This window comes from Symphalangus syndactylus, chromosome 18 (genome assembly GCF_028878055.3).
Source record: "Symphalangus syndactylus isolate Jambi chromosome 18, NHGRI_mSymSyn1-v2.1_pri, whole genome shotgun sequence".
In the NCBI taxonomy this organism is placed as follows: Eukaryota; Metazoa; Chordata; class Mammalia; order Primates; family Hylobatidae; genus Symphalangus; species Symphalangus syndactylus.
In genome coordinates, this window is record NC_072440.2 from 74,992,102 (window position 1) to 75,013,689 (window position 21,588).

General features: G+C 48.9%; 1 protein-coding gene across 2 annotated transcripts in view; it reads right to left on the bottom strand.

Annotated features, from left to right (window-relative positions):
• The window catches only part of LOC129468200 (multidrug resistance-associated protein 1-like), a 113,498-nt gene extending 93,297 nt beyond the window's left edge, over positions 1–20,201 (bottom strand). The window contains exons 1-5 of one of the 2 annotated variants that reach the window (XM_063623814.1): positions 18,224–20,201; positions 13,495–13,600; positions 11,051–11,179; positions 6,347–6,497; positions 3,629–3,735 (exon numbers count right to left, since the gene is read on the bottom strand). In XM_063623814.1, the coding sequence (XP_063479884.1) occupies positions 3,629–3,735; positions 6,347–6,401 (162 nt within the window). In that variant the 5' untranslated portion in view covers positions 6,402–6,497; positions 11,051–11,179; positions 13,495–13,600; positions 18,224–20,201. The remainder of the gene's footprint in view (positions 1–3,628; positions 3,736–6,346; positions 6,498–11,050; positions 11,180–13,494; positions 13,601–18,223) is intronic. The other variant, XM_055253435.2, reaches the window with a different exon arrangement.
• Between the last annotated feature and the right edge of the window lie 1,387 nt (positions 20,202–21,588).

Sequence of the window (21,588 nt, forward strand, 5' to 3'; positions counted from 1 at the left end):
AATTTGGGCCGGGCGCGGTGGCTCACGCTTGTAATCCCAGCACTTTGGGAGGCCGAGGCGGGCGGATCACGAGGTCAGGAGATCGAGACCACGGTGAAACCCCGTCTCTACTAAAAATACAAAAAATTAGCCGGGCGTGGTGGCGGGCGCCTGTAGTCCCAGCTACTCGGAGAGGCTGAGGCAGGAGAATGGCGTGAACCCGGGAGGCGGAGCTTGCAGTGAGCCGAGATTGCGCCACTGCACTCCAGCCTGGGCGACAGAGCGAGACTCCGTCTCAAAAAAAAAAAAAAAAAAAAAGAAGAATAAAAATTTGAAAGGAAAAATAGCTCCTGAGGGTTAAGTTTAAAATTAAGACCTGCTAGTAAATATTATTACAGGTTTAAATTCTTTTAAATATATTTAAGTCAGGCCCATAAATGGAAAATGGGCCAAACCTGTAATTAAATAAACAACTGTGTTCAGAATATCTCCAAACAGAATAAGATAATATTTTTAGTCCAAAATGCATAATAGATATTTTAGTTCCTTTCATTTGGTTCAGAGCAGACAGTTCTGTAAACAGGCACAGACTCTACCAACAGACACACCAATATTTTATAAATATCATTTCCACCTGGGTAGGAGCAAGCAGAATATGCAAGTTGAAGGGATAAAGGAAAGATTTTCAACAGATTTCCCACGGAAGCCTCATTTCACGTCCTCATCACCCACACCAGAAGGGGGCAGTTTTGGGAATAAGTCACTTACTCTCCCTGAGCCTCAGTTTCCCCTTTATTTATGTCTTTGGTAGAGATGGGGGTCTCTCTATGCTGCCAGGGTGGTCTCGAATTCCTGGGCTCAAGCTATCCTCCTGCCTTGGCCTCTGAAACTGCTGGGATTATAGGTCTAAGCTACCATGCCCAGCCAGTTTCCCCAACTCTAAATGAGGGGATTGGATGAGATGATACCTGGAGCATGTTCAGGCCTAAAAATTGATTACATCATCATATTCATTCCGCTTTCCTCTTATGCCAAGTTCTAATCCATAGTAAGAAGATATAGCTGAAGATCTAAAAACATACTTCAAGTAGGCCGGGCGCGGTGGCTCGTGCCTGTAATCCCAAAACTTTGGGAGGCCGAGGCGGATGGATCAGGAGTTCGAGACCAGCCTGGCCGACATGGTGAAACCCTGTCTCTACTAAAAATACAAAAAAAATTAGCCAGGCATGGTGGCGCGCACCTCTAGTCCCAGCTACTCAGGAGACTGAGGCATGAGAATCGCTTGAACCCAGGAGGCAGAGGTTGCAGTGAGTTGAGATCACTCCACTGTACTCCTGCCTGGGCTACAGAGTAAGACTCTGTCTCAAAAAATAAATAAAAAGAAAAACATACTTCTAATAATGCTTACAATAGCCTCTTTGCCACCAGAGCAGACCAAGTCAGCAGAACCTGGAGTTTTAATCAAGAGTTAGAACAGATCTTTGATTCTCTCTAGGAGTTAGCAGGGGTCAGAGAGAAGTTCAGATAAGGATGGGACGAGGAGATAGAAGAAAAATCCCCATCCAATCTGTTTCTCAGCTGGGCATGGTGGCTCATGCCTGTAATCCCAGCACTTTGGGAGGCCAAGGTGGGCGGATCACCTGAGGTTAGGAGTTTGAGACCAGCCAGGCCAACGTGGTGAAACCCCACCTCTACTAAAAATACAAAAATCAACTGGGTATGGTGGCAGCGGCCTGTAATCCCACCTATTCGGGAGGCTGAGGCAAGAGAATCACTTGAACCCAGGAGGCAGAGTTTGCAGTGGGCAGAGATCGCACCACTGCACTTCAGCCTGGGCGACAGAGCAAGACTCCCTCTCAAAACAAAAACAAAAACAAAAAATCTGTTTCTCATCTTACAAACCTTTTCTCATCTTCACAACACGTATCTTACAGGTAAGGAAGCTGAGGCTAAGAGAAGTCAAGTTATTAGCTCAAAGTGATGAAACCCTCCTCCATCTAGAGCCAAGTGATTTTCTTTTTCTTTCTTTCTTTTTTTTTTTTTGAGGTAGAGTCTTCCTCTGTTGCCCAGGCTGGAGTGCAGTGGTGCAATCTCTTCTCACTGCAATCTCTACCTCCCAGGTTCAAGCAATTCTCCTGCCTCAGCCTCCAGAGCAGCTGGGACTACAGGTGCACGCTGACACACCCGGCTAATTTTTTTTTTTTGTATTTAAGTAGTGACGGGGGTTTCACCGTGCTGCCCCAGCTGGTCTCGAACTCCTGAGTTCAGGCAATCCATCTGCCTCGGCCTCCCAAAGTGCTAGAATTACAGGTGTGAGCCACCACTCCCAGCCGTGATTTTCAGCAAAGGTAGCAGGATGATTCCATGGGGAAGAGTCTCTTCAACCAAGAGGACTGAGATAAGTGGATAACAACATGCAAAAGAATAAAGTTCAGCCCCCCACCTCACTCCGTAGACAAAAATTAACTCAAAATGGATCAATGACCTAAATATTAGAGTTAAATATGATAAACCTATTAGAAGAAAACTTAAGGGTAAATGTTTATAACTTTGAATTTGGCAGTGGATTCTAAGGACACCAAAAACACGAGCAACAAAAGACAACAGATTAATTCAACTTCATCAAACTTAAACACTTTTGTGCAAAGACACTATCAAGGAAGTGAAAAGACAACCTACATAATGGGAGAAAATATTTGCAAATCACATATCTGGTTAAGAGTCAGTATCCACAATATATAAAGAATTCTTAACTGGGCATGGTGATTCATGCCTGTAATCCCAGCACTTTCGGAGGCAGAGAGGCAGAAGGATTGCTTGAAGCCAAGATTTTGAGATCAGCGTGGGCAAAATAGGGAGATCTTATCTCTACAAAAAATTTAAAAATGGCCGGTCGTGGTGGCTCACACCTGTAATCCCAGCACTTTGGGAGGCCGAGGCGGGCGGATCACGAGGTCAGGAGATCGAGACCATCCTGGCTAACACAGTGAAACCCCGTCTCTACTAAAAATACAAAAAATTAGCTGGGCGTGTTGGCGGGCGCCTGCAGTCCCAGCTACTTGGAAGGCTGAGGCAGGAGAATGGCATGAACCCGGGAGGCGGAGCTTGCAGTGAGCCGAGATCACACCACTGCACTCCAGCCTGAGGGACAGAGAAAGACTCTGTCTCAAAAAAAAAAAAAAAGATCACTCACATTAGGGCTGGACACCATGCCTCACGCCTATAATCCCAGCACTTTGGGAGGCCGAGACGGGCAGATCACTTGAGGTGGGGAGTTTGAGACCAGCCTGGCCAACCTGGTGAAACCCCACCTCAACTGAAAATAATACAAAAATTAGCTGGGTGTCGTGGTGCGCGCCTGTAGTCCCAGCCACTTGGGAGGCTGAGGCATGAGAATCCCTTGAACCCAGGAGGCAGAGGTTGTAGTGAGCCAAGATCACACCACCACACTCTAACCTGGGTGACAGAGCGAGACTCTGATTCAAAAAATAAATAAAATAAATACCAACTACATTAGATATAACCAAGGGGTGGTCTACAGAGAGTTGGAAGCAGTGGTTATTGCAACAGGGGCACGGAAGTCATCTGGCTGTGCCAGGATGCCCAGGGGATACTCGGGGTGGGTGGCATGGTGGTGCTGGGGACTCACCGCACAGGACGCTCTGATTGACGCACTGCCAGGAGTAGCGCTCTGTCTTGGGGCTGCAGCCGGCCTCCTCAGCTCGAGTGTAACAACAGTCGTGGCGATGCTAGCACCTGCAGATGTCACATGGGCAAGACATCAGGTGGGTGAAGCTCTCTCCTGGCCCTCTTCTCTTGCCAGGACCATGGGTGACTGAAGACCCCCAGGGAGGCACAACATCCTCTTATCTAAGTTTTTTGTTTTTTTTTTTGTTTTTTTTTTTTTTAAGAGACAGAGTCTTTCTCTGCCACCCAGGCTGGAGTGCAGTGGCACAATCATAGCTCACGGCAGCCTTGAACTCCTGGGCTCAAGCGATCCTCCCACCTCAGTGTCCCAAATAGCTGAGACTACAGGCACATGCCAGCCTGCCCGGCTGGATTTTTAATTTGTATTTCCTTTGAGACAGCTTATCTCTCTGTTGCTCAGCTGGAGTGCAATGGCTCAATCAGCTCACTTTAGTCTTGAACTCCCGGGCTCAAATGATACTGCCACCTCAACCTCCCAAGTATGCTACTACAGGAATACAAACTCCTTTTTTAAATTTTTTGTGGATATGGGGTCTATGTTGCCTAGGCTGGGTCTCGAACTCCCAGGCTCAAGCAGTCCTCCCACCTCAGCCTCCCCAAATGCTAGGATCACAGGTGGGAGCTACTGTACGCCTGACCGTATCTAAGCTGTTTCCCTGAAAATCCCCGTCTTGGGTAATGATTCCATTGGCCCCACCATGCCCTGTCCTGCCTCCCTGGCTGTGCTCAAGCTTGGTCCCTGCCTGCCTGCCTCACTCTCTGGGTCTCGAGCTCCTGTGACACGACTCCTCTCTCTTCCTGGAGTGATCCAAGCCCTGCCACTTCCTGACTTTGCCCACACTGTACCCTCTGCCTGGGTGGGGCAACTTCACGTCTGCCCTTTGTACCTTAGGTCTCAGACCAGGCACAAGCCCCTGCCTCCAGAGGTCATCCAGGCCTCACCAGGCTACACCCTCTCGTAAAATCGGATTCCCTCCCTTCAGGGTAGGTTTATAATGAAACCCTCCTTAGAGGGCAGGTGCGGTGGCACCCATCTGTAATCCCAGCACTTTGGGAGGCTGAGGTGGGAGGATCACTTGAGGCCAGGGGGTCGAGACCAGCCTGGGCAACATAAGGAGACTCTTGTCTCTCTTGTCCCTATAACAAATTTAAAAACTAGCTCACCAGGCCAGGCTCAGTGGCTCATGCCTGTAATCCCAACACTTTGAGAGGCCAAGGCAGGTGGATCACGAGGTCAGGAGTTCGAGACCAGCCTGGCCAACACGGCAAAACCCTGTCTCTACTAAAAATACAAAATTAGCCAGGCGTGGTGGTGCATGCCTGTAATCCCAGCTACTCGGGAGGCTGAGGCAGGAGAATCACTTGAACCCAGGAGGTGGAGGTTGCAGTGAGCCAAGATCACGCTATTGCACTCCAGCCTGAGCAACAGAGCAAGACTCTGTCTCCAGAAAATAAAAACACACAAAAAATTATCTCGCCATGATGGCACATGCCTATAGTCCTAGCTAATTGGGAAGCTGAGGTGGGAGGATTGCCTTCAGCCCATGAATTTGAGGCTGCAGTGAGCCACTATGATTGTGCCACTGCACTCTAACCTGGGCAAAAGCGAGACCCCAGGCTAGAGTGCAATGGCATGGTTTCGGGTCACTGCAACCTCCGCCTCCCAAGTTCAAGCAATTCTCCTGCCTCAGCTTCCTGAGTAGCTGGGACTACAGGCGCCTGCCACCACACCCAGCTAATTTTTGTATTTTTAGTATAGACAGGGTTTCACCATGTTGGCCAGGATGGTCTCGAACTCCTGACCTCATGATCTGCCTGCCTCAGCCTCCCAAAGTACTGGGATTACAGGCGTGAGCCACCGCACCGGGACACGTTACTTAATATTTCTGTGCCTTGGTTTCTTCATCTGTGAAATGGGATTGTTGTGAGAACGCAAAGGGATTCCCAGGGCAGCTCCTAGTGCATAGTCTGGCTGCGTGCGTGTGTGCGTGCGTGCGTGTTTAATATAGACACAGGGTCTCACTATGTTGCCCAGGCTGGTTTCAAACTCCTGGGCTCCAGTGATCCTCCTGCTTCGACCCAAAGTGGTGAGAGTACAGGTGTGAGTCACCACACCTGGTCACTTTATATTATTATTTTTTTCTTTTGAGACAGGGTCTCGCACTGTCGCCCAGGTTGGAATGCAGTGGTGCAATCTCAACTCACTGCAAACCCTGCCTCACGGGTTCAAGCAATTCTCCTGCCTCGGTCTCCTGAGTAGCTGGGATTACAGATGCCTGCCACAACACAGCTAATTTTCGCATTTTTAGTAAAGATGGGGTTTCAACATATTGGCCAGGCTGGTGTTGAACTCCTGACCTCAAGTGATCTGCCCGCCTCGGCCTCCCAAAGTGCTGGGATTACAGAAGTGAGCCACCGCTCCTGGCCAATTTATTAAGGCAACGTAATCAGCCCACGGCCAGAGTAAGGGGCAGCTGGTACCAAGATCTGGCCTCATTGGCCATGTTATCCAAGAGGCCTCTGCCTGCCTGCAAAGTACTACTGCACACTGGGATCTCCTGGGACCAAACCCCAGCTTCGGTTTTGGGTACTTCCTCATAAGCCTTGACTACCCCAGAGTGTGAGGGATTTTGTAGCCTGGTCCCAGGCATGCACTCACCAGTCAATGGCATCGCGGGGCTGGCCATGGCCTCCCAAGCCACAAAAGCAACCATATTTCATATAGGCGATGGGGGTTCGGGGACCAACACAACCCACACTTCCTGCCAGTTCCAGGATTCCACGCTGGTGCACATGTAATGTCCTGGATGCTGGGGGGTAAACAAAGTTGACAGGTCAGGGCTTCCCAGACCCCTGGGAAGGGCATTAGCCTGAGAAGAGCCTAGGTGTTACAGCCTAGCTGTCTGGGTTTGAATCCTACTTCCTAGCTGTGTGACCTTGGACAAATTCCTAACCTCTCTGGGCCTTGGTTTCCTCATCTGTGAAATGGGGGATAAGCTGACTTCAACTCATATGAATGAAGTGAGATAATGAGTATAAAGCCCCTGGTGCATGAAAAGGCTATTATAATCCGGCTGGGCTCAGTGGCTCACAGCTGTAATCCCAACATTTTGGGAGGCCCAGGGGGCAGGTCACCTTAGGTCAGTTCAAGATCAGCCTGGCCAACATGGTGAAACACCGTCTGTAGTAAAAATACAAAAATTAGCCGACCATAGTAGTGCACGCCTGTAACCCCAGCTACTAGGGAGGCTGAGGAAGGAGAGTCACTTGAACCTGAGAGGCGAAGATTGCAGTGAGCCAAGATTTTTTTTTTTTTTTGAGACGGAGTCTGGCTCTGCCGCCAAGGCTGGAGTGCAGTGGCGCGATCTCGGCTCACTGTAAGCTCCGCCTCCCGGTTTCACGCCATTCTCCTGCCTCAGCCTCTCCGAGTAGCTGGGACTACAGGCGCCCGCCACCACGCCCGGCTAATTTTTTGTATTTTTTTAGTAGAGACGGAGTTTCACCGTGGTCTCGATCTCCTGACCTCGTGATTCGCCCGCCTCGGCCTCCCAAAGTGCTGGGATTACAAGCGTGAGCCACCGCGCCCGGCCGCAGTGAGCCAAGATTTTGCCACTGCATTCCAATCTGGGCGACAGAGCAAGACTCAAAAAAAGAAAAAAGAAAAAAAAACGGCTAACTATTATAATCAGGGTCCTCAAGGTAGCCAAGAAGAGAAAAGAGTCATTCAAGAAACGTTTGTCCAGTTCCCTGTGTTGGGCACTGGGCATCACGGATGAGCCTACAGGTGTCTGTCACCAAGGTGGGCTCCTCTGTGGCAGCTCCCGGGCCCTGGCACTGCCCTGTGCTCATGACTTTTCCTCCAGACTCAGGCTCAGGGCCCTTGGTATCTCCTCTTATTTTCACTGCCAGACAGGAAGGCCCCTTTGGCCTGAGCCCAGCCATTTTTCTAGATCCTGCCACAGCTTGGACATGTAATGGTGCCCAATGCATGTGACTGGAACCCCTGCATTGGACATGTAGGAAAGGAGGCCAGCCGGGAGAGGTAACCCCACATTCCCACAGCCAGCAGGAACTCAAGCAGAGGCTTCAGCCCAGGATTCTGACTTGCAAACCAGTGCTCCTTCCTCCTTACTGCGTAAGGAGTACGCAGGGGAAGGTGGCCTTCGGGGTTGCCAGAGCCGAGTGGTACCAGCAATAGAGTGGAAACTCACACACAGGCTTGCCTGCTTCCTGGGTTAGGGTTAGGGTTTATACGGCTCCCGGAGGTTGATGCATTGTGTTTGATCATCCCTTTTTTCTTTTTTTGAGACAGAGTCTCATTCTTGTTGCCCAGGCTGGAGCACAGTGGTATAATCTTGCTCAAAGCAACCTCTGCCTCCCAGGTTCAAGCAATTCTCCAGCCTCAGCCTCCCGAGTAGCTGGGATCACAGGCTTACGTGCATAGCACTGATACCTAATGGGTTATCATAGGTAATTTGACTTAGACCTTGGAGTTCACTCAAATTGTGTATCTAGGCTGGGCGAGCCCACAAAAAATTAGCTGGGCATGGTGGCACAAGCCTGTAATCCCAGCTACTTGGGAGGAGATGGGAGAATCCCTTGAACCCAGGAGGAGGAGGCTGCGGTGAGGGGAGATTGCTCCACTGCACTCCAGCCTGGGCGACAGAGTGAGAGCCTGTTTCAAAAACAACAAAAAAGGCGTGGTGGCTCATGCCTGTAATCCCAGCACTTTGGGAGGCCAAGGCTGGCAGATCTCCTGAGGTGGGGATTTCCAGATCAGCCTGACCAACACGGAGAAACCCGTCTCTACCAAAAAATACAAAATTAGCTGGGAGTGGTGGCTCATGCCTGTAATCCCAGCACTTTGGGAGGCCGAGGCGGGTGGATCACCTGAGGTTGGGAGTTCAAGACCAGCCTGACCAACATGGTGAAACCCTGTCTCTACTAAAAATACAAAAGTTAGTGGGGTGTGGGCCGGGCGTGGTGGCTCATGCCTATAATCCCAGCACTTTGGGAGGCTGGTGTGGGCTGGTCAGGAGATGGAGACCATCCTTTCAACAAGGTGAAACCCCGACTCTACTAAAAATTTAAAAAATTAGCTGGGCGTGGCGGTGCATGCCTGTAATCCCAGCTACTCAGGAGGCTGACGCAGGAGAATCGCTTGAACCTGGGAGGTGGAGGTTGCAGTGAGCTGATGCCGTGCCACTGCACTCCAGCCTGGTGACAGAGCTAGGCTCTGTCTCAAAAAAAAAAAAAAAAAAGATTAGCTGGGTGTGGTGGTGCATGCTTGTAATCCTAGCTACTCTGGAGGCCGAGGCAGGACAATCTCTTGAATGCGGGAGGCAGAGGTTGCAGTGAGCTGAGATCACACTATTGCACTCCAGCCTGGGTGACGAGCAAAACTCCGTCTCGAAAAAAAAAAAAAAAAAAGAAAAGGCCACGTGGTGAGAAACTAACGTCTCCTGGCCGGGCGCGGTGGCTCACGCTTGTAATCCCAGCACTTTGGGAAGCCGAGGCGGGCGGATCACGAGGTCAGGAGATCGAGACCACGGTGAAACCCCGTCTCTACTAAAAATACAAAAAAATTAGCCGGGCGTGGTGGCGGGCGCCTGTAGTCCCAGCTACTCGGAGAGGCTGAGGCAGGAGAATGGCGTGAACCCGGAAGGCGGAGCTTGCAGCGAGCCGAGATTGCGCCACTGCACTCCAGCCTGGGCGACAGAGCGAGACTCCGTCTCAAAAAAAGTAAGAGACTAAAGTCTCCTGCCAACAGTCAGGAGAGTAAGACCTCTTAGAAACAATACTGGGCCAGGCACCATGGCTCACGGCTGTAATCCCAGCACTTTGGGAAGCCGAACCGTGTGGATCACCTGAGGTCAGGAGTTCGAGACCAGCCTGGCCAACATGATGAAACCCTGTCTCTACCAAAAATATAAAAAATTAGCCAGGCATAGTGGCACGCAGATGTAATCCCATCTACTTGGGAAACTGAGGCAGGAGAACTGCTTGAATCCGGGAGGCAGAGGTTGCAGCGAGCCGAGATTTTGCCACTGCACTTCAGCCTGGGCGACAGAGGGACGAGACTGCGTCTCACACACACAAAAAATATCCTGGAGTCCCCATCAAGTCTTCAGATGACTTGCTAAAATTTTGACTGCCATCTCATACGAGTCTCTGAGCGCCGGGCGCGGTGGTTCCCGCCTGTAATCCCAGCACTTTAGGAGGCCGAGGCGGGCGGATCAAGAGGTCAGGAGATTGAGACCATCCTGGCTAACACGGTGAAACCCCATCTCTACTAAAAATACAAAAAAATCAGCCGGGCGTCGTGGTGGGCGCCTGTTGTCCCAGCTACTCGGGAGGCTGAGGCAGGAGAATGGCGTGGACCTGGGAGGCGGAGCTTGCAGTGAGCCGAGATCGCGCCACTGCACTCCAGCCTGGGCGACAGAGCAAGACTCCGTCTCAAAAAAAAAAAAAAAAAAAAAAAAAAGAGTCTCTGAGCTAGATCCAGCTAAGGCACTCATAGAATCCGGAACCCCAGAAACTGAGATAGTAAATGTTCACTGTTTTAACCTACTGAATTTGGGGATGGGCCAGGTTCTGTGGCTCATGCCTGTAATCCCGACATTTTTTGGAGGCCAAGGCAGGAAGATTGCTTGAGCCCAGGAATCTGAGACCAGCCTACGCAACACATTAAGACCCCCATCTCTACAAAAAACTAAATAAATGAGGTGGTGCATCCCTGTGGTCCCAGCTACTTGGGAGGCTGAGGCGAGGGGATCATTTCAGCCTGGTAAGTTGAGGCTGCAGTGAGAAGTGACCACACCACTGCACTCCAGCCTGGGCAACACAGTAACACCTTGTCTGAAAAATTAATAAAAAATAAATTTGAGGGCTACTTGTTTAACATCCGTAGATAATACACCTAGTCATTTCCGAACTAGGAAGATAGAAAAGTCCTACCCAATTTTTTTTAAGGTGGAGTCTTGCTCTGTTGCCCAGAATGGAGTGCAGTGGCAGGGTCTTGGCTCAGTGCAACCTCCACCTCCCGGGTTCATGCAATTCTCCTGCTTCGGCCTCCGAAGTACTGGGATTACAGACGCACACCACCATGCCCAGCTAATTTTTCTATATTTTGTAGACATGAGGTCTCACTAGGTTACCCAGGCTGGTCTCAAACTTCCAAGCTCAAGCAATCCTCCTACCTCAGCCTCCCAAAGTGCTGAGATTATAGGCATGAGTCACTGCCCAGCCAAGAGTCATTTTCAAAGCATTATTTTTAATCAATGACATATAAAGCTATCAGAAGTATGTCTTTTACATTTTTCCTCCAACCCACCCCTGAACAAATTTATAAACAAATTCTTACCTGCAGCGGTCTCCATAAATACAGTACCCTCGCTGAAAACACTTGTACACTACACTATACGGACTGTCAGAGAGGTCATGCGAGTAGCGACAGTTGTCTCCTTCCTTACAAACCCCACGCATAAAATACCTGTGAGACAAAGGACCACAAAACTAGATTAAAACCAATCCTTGAAAATATTAAAACCAATTAGTATTCATGACTAATATATTCAACCAGCAAATACATAAACATATTAAATAAACACAAAGAAAGAGCCGGGCACAGTGGCTCATGCCTGTAATCCCAGTACCTTTGGGAAGTTGAGGTGAGTGGCTCATCTGAGGTCAGGGGTTCGAGACCAGCGGTTCGAGACCACCTTGGACAACATGGTGAAACCCCGTCTCTACTAAAAATACAAAAATTGGCCGGTGTGGTGGCACACGTGTTAATCCCAGCTACTCAGGAGGCTGAGGCAGGAGAATTGCTTACACCTGGGAGGCTGAGGTTTCAGTAAGCCGAGACCACACCATTGCACTCCAGCCTAGGAGACAGTGCAAGACTCCGTTTCAAAAAAAAAAGAAGGTGATAAGAAAACAGGAGTAAAGCAAGCGTATTAGTCCGTTTTTGCATTGTGTTTTTGCATTGTAGCTGGGACTACAGGCGCCGCCACCATGCCTGGCTAATTTTTTGTATTTTTAGTAGAGACGGGGCTTCACCGTGTTAGCCAGGATGGTCTCGATCTCCTGACCTTGTGATCCGCCCACCTCGGCCTCAAAAGTGCTGAGATTACGAGTGTGAGCCACCGCGCCTGGCCTTTGTTTTTGCATTGTTACAACGAACTATTTTTACACTCCAGCCTGGGTGATGGAGTACGACTACGACTCTGTCTCAAAAAATATATAATAATAATAAGCCTTAGATTATGAAAACAGTGTAACTTACATACCAAAAAGAAAAAAAAGGGCCGGGCGTGGTGGCTCACGAGGTCAGGAAATTAAGACCATCCTGGCTAATATGGTGAAACCCCATCTCTACTAAAAGTACAAAAAATTAGCCGGGCATGGTGGCAGGCACCTGTAATCCCAACTACTCGGGAGGCTGAGGCAGGGGAATCGCTTGAACCTGGGAGGCAGGGACTGCAGTGAGCCGAGATCGCGCCACTGAGACACTGCACTCCAGCATGGACGACAGAGAGACTCCATCTCAAAAAAAAAAAAAAAAAAAAGAAAAAGAAAAATAGAGATAGTCTACGTCAAAGAATTTATCCTCCAAACAAGAACCAATGAATATAAGTATATGTCTTGTTTTTAAATGATACTACCAAAAAAAAAAAAAATCATCCAGATTCACCTTAATGTCACTACCCAAGTTGAGTTTGCCTTTGGTGAAAACCTGGGCCATATATTATTCCTAAAGTTCCTTCCACTGTGCAGACTCTGTCTCCATCAGACACTGTGCAGTAATAAAGACAAAATTTACTAGAATCCCCCTACTGCTGCGCCTCTTAGAAACCTAATAGTGGCCCCCAACATAGAGAACAAGAAACTGCCAAGTTACCCTGTAAGGGGTACAAGAGAACCAAACAGCACCCTCAGAGTATCTCTAGGCATCTTAACCTCTTTAGGAATTTCTATACATTATAGAATAGATACGGCATTTAATCAATTCATCTGCAGTGACATTTCTTACTTTGATATTTAACTTTTAATGAGTGAGTATATACCGTTTATCAAACTAGATTATAAATTCCTGATGGGTAAAGACTGGTTTATTCCCCTTTTTATTTCCAACTATCTGTGCACATAATATATACTTGTTAGAAAAAGGTAGAAGGCCGGGTGCGGTGGCTCACGCCAGTAATCCCAGCACTTTGGGAGGCCAAGGCCGGTGGATCAGCTGAGGTTGGGAGTTCGAGACCAGCCTGACCAACATGGTGAAAGCCGTACGTACTAAAAATGCAAAATTAGCCGAGTGTGGTGGTACAAGCCTGTAATCCCAACTACTCCGGAGGCTGAGAGAGGAAAATCGCTGGAACCCAGGAGGTGGCGATTGCACCGAGCCAAGACTGCATCACTGTACTCTAGCCTGGGCAACAACAGCAAAACTCCATCTCAAAAAAAAAGAAAGAAACAATAAAAGGCTGCAGGGTGGGCCCAGTGGCTCACACCTACAATCCCAGCACTTTGGGAGGCGGAGGCAGGTGGATCACCTGAGGTCAGGTGTTCAAAACCAGCCTGGCCAACATGGTGAAACCTCCTATCTACTACAAATACAAAAATTAGGCCGGGCGCGGTGGCTCACGCCTGTAATCCCAGCACTTTGGGAGGCTGAGGCAGGTGGATCACGAGGTCAGGAGATCGAGACCATCCTGGCTAACACGGTGAAACCCTGTCTCTACTAAAAATACAAAAAAAAAAAACAAAAAAAAACCTAAAAAATTAGCCAGGCATGGTGGCACGCACCTGTAGTCCCAGCTACTCGGGAGGCTGAGGCAGAATTACTTGAACTTGCAGTGGGTGGGGGGCCCAGAGGTTGCAGTGAACCAGGATTGCGCCACTGAGACTCCATCTCAAAAAAAATAAAATAAAAGGCTATAGAAGACAGCTAGATGTGATGGTGAATCATGGTACCGATAGCAAATTACTTTTTCTTTCCCAGCTGCATAACCTTTTTAATACCATCTAAATATTTATTACTTATTTCCTCTCACAACCACTATGTAGTTTCCAAGTAATAAATTTCACTATGGACATCACAGCACTCAGATAAAGAATTTCTAGAAGAATTTCCTTCTTTTTTTTTTTGAGATGAAGTCTCACTCTGTCACCCAGGCTGGAGTGCAGTGGTGCAATCTTGGCTCACTGCAACTCTGCCTCCTGGGATCAAGCGATTCTCCCACCTCAGCCTCCAGAGTGGCTGGGATTACAGGTGCCCGCCACTGCGCCCAGCTAATTTTTGTATTTTTAGTAGAGACGGGGTTTCATCATGTTGGCCAGGATGGTCTCGAACTCCTGACCTCAAGTGATCCACCTGCCTTGGCCTCCCAAAGTGCTGGAATTATATGCGTGAGACACCACGCCCAGCTGATTTTTAAGTTACATTCACCACATTTTTAAAAACTTTTGAGGCCAGGAACGGGGGCTCATGCCTGTAATCCCAGGACTTCGGAAGGCCGAGGTGGGTGGATCACCTGAGGTCAGGAGTTCAAGACCAGCCTGGGCAATATGGTGAAACCCAATCTCTACTAAACATACAAATAATTAGCCGGGCGTGATGGCACACGCCTGTAATCCCAGCTCCTCGGGAGGCTGAGGCACCAGAACTGCTTGAACCCAGGAGGCAGAGGTTGTAGTGAGCCGAGATCGTGCCACTGCACTCCAGCCTGGGCGACATAGAGAGACTCCGTCTCAAAAAACAAAACCAAACAAAACCACAACTTTCAAGGCCAAGCATGGTGGCTCACACCTGTAATCCCAGCACTTTGGGAAGCCGAGGCCGGTGAAACACTTGAGCTTAGGAGTTCAAGACCAGCCTACGCAACAGGGTGAAACCCTGTCTCTACCAAAAATGCAAAAAACATTAGCCTGGGATGGTGGCACACGTGCCTGTAATTCCAGCTACTGGGGAGGTTCAAGCAGGAGGATTGCTTGAGCCTGGGAGGTGGAGGCTGCAATGAGCCAAGACACTGCCACTGCACTCCAGCCTAGGAGACAGAGCGAGACCCTATCTCAAAAAATAAAAGTAAATAAAAATAAAAATCAAGAAAAGAGTTTTTTGAAAAATCAAAAATTAAACGCTTGTTTTTGTGTATTATTTCAACTACCAGAACACTCATCGACCATTATAGAAGCACTCTAATAAAGAGGGGTCTAAATTCAAATTACAACTTCTCTTTAAGTATTAACTGTTCTAACCTCACACACTCAAGGTAACTCAAGGTAGCAGATGCGATGAGCATTTCTGTTTCTTAGTATTCCTCTAATAAAAGATATGAAAAACAGCCTGGTGGTGGCAGCATAACACAGTTTCTGAGGAAAAGTATTCTTAGGTTTTACTTAAGCAGCAGAAATAAAACACAATGAAAACCCCAGGAGAAACATTAGAAAAAATGTAACCAGTAAGAAAATACAGGTGATCCCAAGCAATTAAAAACATTCTAATCAAAACTTAAGAGAATTACACCCTAAGTGAAGAAAATAGCTTTAGTCAAATTCCTAGATACAGGAGTGATGTGCCATAGGGAGAAATCAGCACAAACACTAAAACACACCTCTACCTGATTCTTTAGGGGATGTTTACCTAGCAAACATATTGAAAATGTTTATTTATAATACAGTATATACATACATCTGCACTCTCTTGAACACCTAATATTGTGTCTCCCCTTGCTGGCGTGCAATGTTTACTTACTGAATGATTCAATAAGGTAGTTTCAGAAAAATATACATGTGGCTGGGCGTAATCCCAGCTACTCAGGAGGCTGAGGCAGGAGAATCACTTGAACCCGGGAGGCGGAGCTTGCAGTGGGCTGAGATCTCGCCACTGCACTCCAGCCTGGGCGACAGAGGAACACTCCGTCTCAAAAAAACGGAAGATACACATGTGTTCTGTTAAGTACTTTGTCTTTGGTAATTTACAAGTTTTTTTTTTTTTAATGAAAGCAGAGGAATCTCACACAGTTCCTGTTAAAATGGGTAATTCTAGATATATGACTTTATCAACATCACTCAAGCATTTACTGAGTATCTGCTCTATGCCAGGAACTGAGGAAAGAAAGCCCTGTAGATAAAATAGAGCCCCTACTCTTCTCAGAGAGCTCAAAGTGTACGATAAAGATCATAGACCGGGTGTGGTGGCTCACGCCTCTAATGCCAGCACTTTGGGAGGCCGAGGCCGGCAGATCACCTGAGGTCGGGAGTTCAAACCAGCCTGACTAACATGGAGAAAGCCCGTCTCTACTAAAAATACAAAATTAGCCGGGTGGGCATGGTGGTGCATGCCTGTAATCCTAGCTACTAAGGCATCTGTAATGCCAGAGACTGAGGCAGGAGAATCAATTAAACCTGGGAGGCGAGGGTTGTGGTGAGTAGAGATCACACCATTGCACTCCAACCTGGGAACCAAGAGGGAAACTCTGTCTCAAAACAAACAAAAAAAAAATAGTTGACATTCCTCTATCTAAAGGAGAAAATCGTCTTAAGAGATCATGCTGGTACCTAGAACCGAAAACAATGTCAAATACTAAAACCCCAGACCTATCAAGGAATCTGCACAACAACAAAAAAAAACTGTCTCAAGCAAAAGCTATACAAAAGCCCCCAAAAACTAGTAAATCTAAGCTCTTTCTTTTCTTTTCTTTTTTCTTCTGACAGAGTTTCACTTTCGCCCAGGCTGTAGTGAAGTGGTGTGATGATATCGGCTCACCGCAACCTCTGCCTCCTGGGTTCAAGCAACTCCCTGCCTCAGCCTCCGGAGTCGCTGAGATTACAGGCGCCTGCCACCACGCCAGGCTAATGTTTTCTCTATTTTTAGTACAGACAGGGTTTCACCATCTTGGCCAGGCTGGTCTTGAGCTCCTGACCGTGATTCACCTGCCTTGGCCTCCCAAAGTGCTGGGATTACAGGTGTGAGCCACCGTGCCCGCCCTAATTTTTGTATTCTTAGTAGAGACAGGGTTTCACCATGTTGGCCAGGCTGGTCTCGAACTCCTGACCTCAGGCGATCCGCCCGCCTCAGCCTCCCAAAATGCTGGGATTACAGGCGTGAGCCACCACGCCGGCCTAGCCACCCTGACAGGCCGGTTTCAATTTTTAAAAGATGTAACTAGCACATGTAGATCAACTGTAGCACTGTAAAAGGGAAATAGATATTCCAATACTTTGCTCCATGAGTAGAAACTTTAAAATCATCATTCCTGGCAATATTCCACTTTTACAATTCACCGATGAATAAGACAAGTGACCTGAAATTGCGTTTATGCTTTCTACATCCCATTATGTAAAATAACTAAGCTTATCCTTCACACCTTAAATGTATCATATCAAAGGCTGAGAGACCTTCGAAGGTCGCCAGGATAAATGTATCACATCAAAGACTGGGAAGGTTTCAAATGTCACCCTTAATACTACAAGTTCTAATTAGGAATCATTTTTACATACTTGCATATAAATTATGCCACCCAGGTGAAAACCGGCATTTTAGTTGATTTATTCAACTGACAGAAAAAAGCTTACAGTCGCTACTGATCACTATTTAAAAACCGGAATATAAAAAACGTACAACTAAACGCCCTCTTCTGCGTAGAGCTAGGTAGTTTCTTACAAGCATACACATCCATACAACCGCCATCCCTTAATTTTTCTAATATTTTCGTCTCGCACATCAAACCAAAACCAAACCTCTCTCTCTTGCGGGAGCGAACAGCCCTTTCCCTCCCTTCAGAAGATGCGTAAATTTCAAAAGAGGAACACAGCGCTGCGGGAGGGTAATAATCTGCAGCTCAAAAAAACCGCGGGTGGAGAAGACGACCCCGGCCCCCGAACGCCTGCTTCTAAGACAAAGCTCAGCACCGCCAACCTCGACAAACATACAAAGAAGAAATACAAAAGCTTCTTCTCACAGTTGGGCGGAGGATGGGGGGCGGAGGGACGGAGGGACATGAAAAGACATTACAAACGGATGGCTCGGAGAGAGGAGAGGGCCGGGAGCCAGGAAAGCTCGCCCGGGCCCTCGGCGGGGTGTCGAGGCCCGGAGAGGATCTCTGCGAGACCGGCCTGAAGTGACCACCTCCCGAGCCCCGGGAGCCAGAGGCAGCGGCGGGGGCATCCTTCCAGCGGCAGAGGAGGAGCCAGCCCACCTCTCCCGGATGCGCTCGCAGCCAGCTCAGGCAGCGCTTAGGGAAGGGTAAGCGACGGTGCAGCCCCGCGGCTCCGCAGCAATCGCGCACCGCCAGGCCTCCGCGGACAGCGCTGAGGGCTCCGCAGCCCAGCGAGGGTTGACGCAGTGACTGGGGGAACGCGGCGGCGGCGACGGCGGCAGCGGGGGCCGCGAGGGCTGCAGAGATCGAGACAACGCCGGTCACCGCCCTCCCGCGCCTCTAGCCGCAAGCCGGCCGCCCTCCTCCTTCCCGCGCCGCAGGCTTGGCCCGCGGCCCCCTCCCCGCGCCCGGCGCTCCGCCGCGCAACGTCCTACCTGCAAGTGACCTGTTTAGTCCAGCCGCCGCCGCTGCCGTAGCTGCCGCCGCCCCCTCCGCCCGCCCCCAGGGACGGGGCGGTGACTGTGGGGATCGGGGTGGGGGAGGCTCCTGCCGCCGCCGCCGCCGCCGCCGCTGCGGCTCCTGCTCCTGAGGTTGTGGCGGTTGTTCCGGGAGCCGCAGCCTCCGCCATTACTGTTTATCCCACACAGCAAAGGCCCCGGAACTTCCGGGATCACATAGTTCCGGTCCGGCTGCGGGGAGAGGACGGCGAGGCCAGGCGAGGGGAGGGGAAGGACACTGAGGCACCCGCTGGATCCCGAAACCCCGTCTTTACTAAAAATACAAAAATTAGCCGGGTGTAGTGGCTAGTCCCAGTTACTCAGGAGCCTGAGGCAGGAGAATTCCTTGAACCCGGGAGACGGAGGTTGCAGTGAGCCGAGATCGGGCCACTGCCCTCCAGCTTGGACGACAGAGTGAAACTACGTCTCAAACTAATAATGATAGTAATAGATGGCCGGGCGCGGTGGCTCACGCCTGTAATCCCAGCACTTTGGGAGGCAGAGTTGGGCAGATCGCGTGAGGTCAGGAGTTCAAGACCAGCCTGGGCAACATAGAAAAACCCCCGTGTCTACTAAAAATACAAAAATTAGCTGGGCTTGGTGGCGTGCATCTGTAATCCCAGCCTGGCCAATATAGTGAGACCTTATCTCTAAACAAAATTAAAAATTAACTACACTTTACTTTTCATAGTTTTAGAAGTAATCCAGGCCAGGCGCGGTGGCTCACGCCTGTAACTCCAGCACTTTGAGAGGCCTAGGCTGGCGGATCACGAAGTCAAGAGATCTAGACCAGCCTGGCCACATGGTGAAAGCCTGTCTCTACTAAAAATACAAAAATTAGCTGAGGTAGGAAAATCTCTTGAACCTGGGAGGTGGAGGTTGCAGTGAGCCGAGATCAAGCCACTGCACTCCAACCTGGACAACAGAGTGAGACTCCCTCTCAAAAATAAATTAATTAATTAAACTTCTTTGACATTTTAAGATACCTCTTCATAATAAAAAAGAAAAAACAAATAAGATACCTCTTCAGAAGGGTTGGAAATACAAGAATAGAAGGAAAGCTGTCTTTCATGGGAAAGATTTGCATCTGTAGAGAAAATCTACACTGAGGCAGCCAGGCTTTCTTTGGAGCCCTCCCTTCCCCAGATCTAGTAAACATTAGCTGAGAGTCTGACAATGTTTGAAGCCTGAAAGAAACATTTACTACCTATTGTGTCTCTGAAGGCTGCTATCTGCATGGTTTCAAGGACCTAACAAGACCACTGTGGCTAGCCAGGCTTCTGCTTCTGTCCATCCCATAACTGCTGGCAACCATATGATTTACTCTTATTTCCTGTTATGGGGTGTGTTCCCCATTCTTTCAGTAACCTCTAGATGGAATATAAGCTTCCCCTCCCCATTGAGGGGTTGGGATCATCACTCTCTTGTTCTCCCTGTGCACATTAATAAATGTGTATGCCTTTTCATCAATAATCTGCCAGGGTTTTTGTTTGTTTCTTTGTTTGTTTTGTTTGTTTTGAGACAGCGTCGTGCTCTGTTGTGCAGGATTAAGTGCAGTGGTGCAATCTCAGCTCACTGCAATCCCCACCTCTCGGGCTCAAGCGATCCTCCTTCCTCAGTCTTCCGTGTAGCTGAGACCACAGGCACACACCCTTACGTACAGCCAATTTTTGTATTTTGGGAGAGACAGGGTTTCGCCTGATGTCCTAGCTGGTCTCGAACTCCTGGGCTCAAGCAATCCTCTTGCCTTGGCCTCCCAAAGTGCTAGGATTACAGGCTCTTGGAGGACTGGGATCTTTGCAGAGATGTATCCCAAGTGCCTAGGACAGTGTCTGGCATATAGTAGGTGCTCAATCTCTGATGTTATCAAAATTACCCAGCAATACTATGCCTTGGCTCACCATCCATACCAAACAAAAATAACAACATGTCCTATTAAAAGGAAACAAAAGCCATCTCTCCTTTAGTGTGCTGGGGTAAACATGCACGAAAAGGGCAATTCGTTTATTGTGCCAGCACTACATAGCCAGGTGTTTTTTGTTGCTGTTGTTGTTGTGTATGTGTATGTGTTTGTGGGATGGAATCTCGCTCTGTCGCCCAGACTGGGGTGCAGTGGTGCGATCTCGGCTCACTGCAATCTTTGCCTCCTGGGTTCAAGTGGTTCTCCTGCCTCAGCCTCCCGAGTAGCTGGGACTACAGGCGCCCACCACCGTGCCCAGCTAATTTTTGTATTTTTTTTTTTTTTTTTTTTTGAGACGGAGTCTCGCTCTGTCACCCAGGCTGGAGTGCAGTGGCGCAATCTCGGCTCACTGCAAGCTCCGCCTCCCGGGTTCACGCCATTCTCCTGCCTCAGCCTCTCCGAGTAGCTGGGACTACAGGCGCCCGCCACCACGCCCGGCTAATTTTTTGTATTTTTAGTAGAGACGGGGTTTCACCGTGGTCTCGATCTCCTGACCTCCTGATCCACCCGCCTCGGCCTCCCAAAGTGCTGGGATTACAAGCGTGAGCCACCGCGCCCGGCCTAATTTTTGTATTTTTAATAGAGATGGGGTTTCACCACGTTGGCAAAGATGGTCTCGAACTCCTGACCTCAAGTGATTGGTCCACCTCAGCCTCCCAAAGTGCTGGGATTACAGGCATGGGCCTCGCCCGTGTTGTTGTTTGTTTGCTTTTTTAATAGAAACCAGGCTGGTCTTATCTCCCCTTCCCTCCCCAGGCCTTGGCCTCCCAAAGTGCTGGGATTATAGCCTTGAGCCACCATGCCTGGCCCACGTTCTTAATTGTAGGCAGAGTAAAGGCTTGGTGTGATGTGAGGGTACCCAGAACTTTCTCCGATTACTAATGCCTTCTCAGATGCCAGAGTCCAGAGGGGGGTGCCTGTATGCTGGGAAGGACTCCAGTAGGAGCAGAAGATCTTTGCCTCATCCATCTCCACTGACTGGGGGTTAAGGCCAATGAAGGAACACAGGAAACTTCACCCCAAAATGTGACTCCTTGGTATAATGAGTGTTTTGAATTAAATGTCCTAGAGATCAACAGGGTTAGAAGAGACTTCCTCAATCTACAGAAAGACCCAAGGACCCCCCAAGAACAATTGTTTTTCCTCCCCCTGTCTATTATCTTATGATCTTTTGCAGGAAGGAAGACCAAGAATGTAATCACATCAGGACAGATTCTTTTACAAGACAATGTGTGTCTTTCAGGCTCATTCAGTTTCCAAAGAGAACCATTTACAAGTTAGTCTCTGTTCCCTTTTCCATTCCTTCTGCCTCTTAATCACTTATTGCCCCTTAACAGAACCA